At 42.5% G+C, this 4,057-nt stretch overlaps 1 protein-coding gene across 1 annotated transcript; it reads right to left on the bottom strand.

The window, feature by feature from the left end:
- Positions 1 to 2,819: 2,819 nt before the first annotated feature.
- Positions 2,820 to 3,232, bottom strand: LOC138071166 (EKC/KEOPS complex subunit GON7-like). The gene is made up of 2 exons (XM_068962612.1): positions 3,027 to 3,232; positions 2,820 to 2,913 (listed from the first exon to the last, which is right to left on the bottom strand). The coding sequence occupies exons 1-2, from the start codon at positions 3,230 to 3,232 to the stop codon at positions 2,820 to 2,822; spliced, it is 300 nt and encodes a 99-aa protein (XP_068818713.1).
- Between the last annotated feature and the right edge of the window lie 825 nt (positions 3,233 to 4,057).

Genomic DNA, 4,057 nt, shown 5'->3' with positions numbered 1-4,057 from the left:
TCTGCAAGGCTAGTCGCCTCAAAAGCTCATCTTGAGAGACATCAGCTTGTCACTGTGTCCGTGGCTAGGAGGCAAGCGTGGGGGGCATCGAGCACAGCCCTGCCGGACCCCAGCGCCTGGAGGTGGCCTGCAAGGCCCTGATGCGCGCCCTGCCTCATGGCCGCAGAGGAACCCCATCGTGCCTTATCTGGAACTTCAGGCGCAAGTGAAGCTCCAGCCAGTGCTGTTGCTGTTGAAAGCCGGAGTCTGCGGGCTAAAATTCCAGGCTTCCTCAAATGTTTGTCGGGCAATTTTCCCGATCCTGGTGGTCCCGGAGGAACGATGGCGGGGAGCCGGCCCGCCCTGGGGCCAGGTCACCCGCCGGCGCTTAGCTCACGTCCCCTGCTCCGAAACTGGAGAGAAAATGGCGCAGTAGCTACAGTAGGAAGAGACTTGGGTGACAGATTCGGTCACGATAAGGAAAACCAGCTCATGCGTGAAACAAATATGCACCTTAACGTTTGCCCCGTGCTTACTTGTTGTGAAGGCAGCTGTAACGGGAAGACTCAGTTCTTCCCTTCCCATGTCTTTCTTCCTTTTGCTACTCGCACCAGGACTTCACTTGTGGTTACCAGGCGGGAGCCCCCCCCCCCCCCCCCAGGCAAATCTGTCTGACACCAACTAGGTGTCCTACAATTTCACTCAGTTTTGACACTGACTACTTAGAGATAGTGTCAAGTCCACAGGTTAAAGGCCCAGTCCTTCCTTACAAGAATGCGTCCACTTCCTTCAGATGCCAGTCTCAAGCCCGAGTTATTACCTGCACTTCTTTTTAAAATTGAAGTTTAGTCTATTTGCAATATTGTGTTAGTTTCAGGTGTATAGCAAAGTAGTCTACATGTGATTGTACATTTATATGTATATATTAATTTTTTCCGATTCTTTTCCATTATAGTTCATTACAAGATATTACATATAGTACTTATGCTATAGGTAAATCCTAGTCGTTTATTTTACATACGGTAGTATGCATATGTTAATCTGACACTCCGAATATATCCTTTTCTCTTGGTAACTGTTAGTTTGTTTTCTATATCTGTAAGTTTGTTTCTGTTTTGTAAATAAGTTCATTTGTACTTTTTTTTAGATTCGACATACAAGTGATAGCATATTTGTCTTTGAGTTACTTCGCTTACTATGATAATCTCTAGGTCTATTCATGTTGCTGCAAATGATGTTACTTCATTCTTTCAAGGCTGAGTAATATTCCATAGTATATATACACCACATCTTAAGTCAATCATCTGTCAGTGGACACGGGTTTTTTCCAATAGTCCCAAATGTCTTGACTATTACCAGTTATGCTGCTATGAACGTGGAGGTGCATGTATCTTTTCAAATTAGACCTTTCATTTTTTCCCAGTATGTGCTTAGGAGTGAGATTGCTGAATCATATAGTAACTCTATTATTAGTGTTTTAAAGAAATTCCATACTGTTTTCATAGTGGCTTCGCCAGTTTACATTCCTACCAACATTGTAGGAGGGTGGGTTGCTTTTTCTCCACACCTCTAGCATTTATTATTATTTTTTTTTAGCATTTATTATTTATAAACTTTTTGATGGTGGCCATTCTGACTTGTGTGGGGTGATGTCTCCTGTTTTATTTGCATTTCTCTAATAATTAGTGATACTGAGCGTCTTTTCATGTACCTATTGGCCATCTGTATGTTTTCCTTGGAGAACTATCTATTAAGGTCTTCTGCCCATCTATTGATTGCGTTGTTTGTTTGTTGTTGAGGTTGTTGTTGTTGTTGTTGTTGTTGTTTTTAGGAATATATACATATATGTATTTAAAGGATCTGACAGTTCCTTGTTAAGCAAAATCAAAGTCTGACTGCAGAATGACATGAAATATCTTAAGTTATAGTCAACACAGGTTGCTTACCTAAAGACTTATACCTGTGTTAACATAAACAGCGTATCACCAGCATAAAAGCACACCCCAATTTAACTCTCTTAAGGTACAAGTTAAACATCTATCTGTTGAGTGGTATCATCTCCAGAAGTCTGTATATTGAGTTCAGGTGTGGATTCAAGATTTTCTTGGGTCTCTCTCAAGGGCTCGCCTTCCCTTCAATATTTCTCACTATTCCCATTTTCCTTCTACTTACATGGAATTGCCATTCTTAAATTTAAATTAACTAATAAATTTATTTGGCTGCACCAGGTCTTAGTTGTGGCATGTGCAGAATCTTCAGTCTTCATTTCGTCATGCTGGGTCTTTAGTTGTGGCATGCAAACTCTAGCTGCAGCGTGCAGGATCTAGTTCCCCGACCAGGGAAGGAACCTAGGCCCCTGCATTGGGAATGCAGAGTCTTAGCCCCTTGACCACCAAGGACGCACCTGCCATTTTTAAATTTAACACCTCATTTTCATCACTTGCTCATGTCAGTTCCTTGAAATGCTATTGTCCATAAACCTTGGCATGTATTTTCATAACAGAAGCAGAAGCTAAAACATGTGGACACCACACAATTTAATCCAATGGGTATTTTAAAAGTATAAAGTAAGAATTCAGTTGCCAACTTACTGGATGTCACACATTATTAAATGTCTATTTTATTGCCATGATCTGAAACTGACTTTTCACCCAAGAAAAGGGATTCATTTCTATGCACTTATGTCTTTCTTTGATGAACACAGAAAAGTTTCCTCTTTGACAAAACTGTCCCAGGGCAAAAAACAAACGTTTTCCAAATTAGAGCACAAGTCTTCCTTAAATGTCAGTGTGTGGTAAAATAAAATATGGTAGCAGTCTTTTAAATTTCGTAAAAGCTAGTTAAGATGGTTTTTGCCGTTTTGCAGATGGTCCATCTGAATTAGTTCTGTTATCAGTGTCATTTTCATCTTCTGAATCATCTTCATCATCACCAATTAGCAGTCACTTCCCCTTCCTGGGTCGGGAAGATCCGCTGAAGAAGGGTTAGGCTACCCACTCCAGTATTCCTGGGATTTCCTTGTGGCTCTGTTGGTAAAGAATCCACCGTCCAAGGCCTCGTCGGGAGCCGCTGTCCCCCGGTCCTGTGCGTCCGGCTGTACGTGAGAGCCGAAGAGCTCAGTCACCAGCTCCCTCATCTGAGCCACACCGGACAGCAAGCTCTGGAAAGGGTCGGTGATGCCCGGCGCCTCACAAGGCACCCGCAGCTGCTGTCGCTGCCCTTCCAGTCCGATGTACTCGCCCAACAGCTCCATAGCGACCGCTACGCTTCAGGAGCGCGCCACGGTGAGATGTTTGTTGTTGCTGTTGAGTTGTCTGAGTTGTTTGTATATGTTGGAAATTACGCCCTTATCGGTTGCATCGTCTGCATGCGTTTACTCCCAGTCTGTAGGTTCTTTTCATTTTGTTTACGGTTTCCTTTGCTGTGCAAACGTTTATAAGTTTGATTAGATCTCATTTGTTTATTTTTGCTTTTATTTCTATTGCTTTGGAATTCTAAACTAAGAAAACATTGCTTGATTCATGTCAGAGAATGTTTCGCTGTGTTCTCTTCTAGGAGTTTTGTGATGTCCTATCTTCTGATCTGCTGTAGATGATAGATTGGGGGTTCCAGTGATCCCTTCATCAGATTGCATTTGCTAGAACTACTTGCATCAACTGCGTCAGTGTATTAAAGAATATGATACAGGATACAGATGGACAACCATATACAGAAATACATCAGGCAAGATCTGGGAGGCTCTCTAGTGCAGAAACTTCTGTCCCCGTAGAGTTAATGTGCATCCTCCTCTTGGTGTTCCAGCTTCCAATCTGGAAGCTTTCTAGACCCCATGCTTTTGGGATTTTATGGAGACTTCCCTTTCTGATGGATGGAGCTGAAAATTCCAAGTTTTTAATCATGGCTTGGTCTTTCTTGTGACCAGCCTCAAATCTAGTAGTCAAGCAGGAGCCCATTCAGCATCACTTCCTTAGAACAGAAGATTCTCCGAGTGCTCTTATCACTTAGGGAATTAAAAGGGTTTTAGGAGTTCTGTGCCAGGAGTCAGGGACAGAGACCAATATGTATATTTTCTCTTTTC

Source organism: Capricornis sumatraensis, chromosome 2 (genome assembly GCF_032405125.1).
Source record: "Capricornis sumatraensis isolate serow.1 chromosome 2, serow.2, whole genome shotgun sequence".
Classification (NCBI taxonomy): Eukaryota; Metazoa; Chordata; class Mammalia; order Artiodactyla; family Bovidae; genus Capricornis; species Capricornis sumatraensis.
This window is presented reverse-complemented; position numbering and strand designations above follow the sequence as displayed.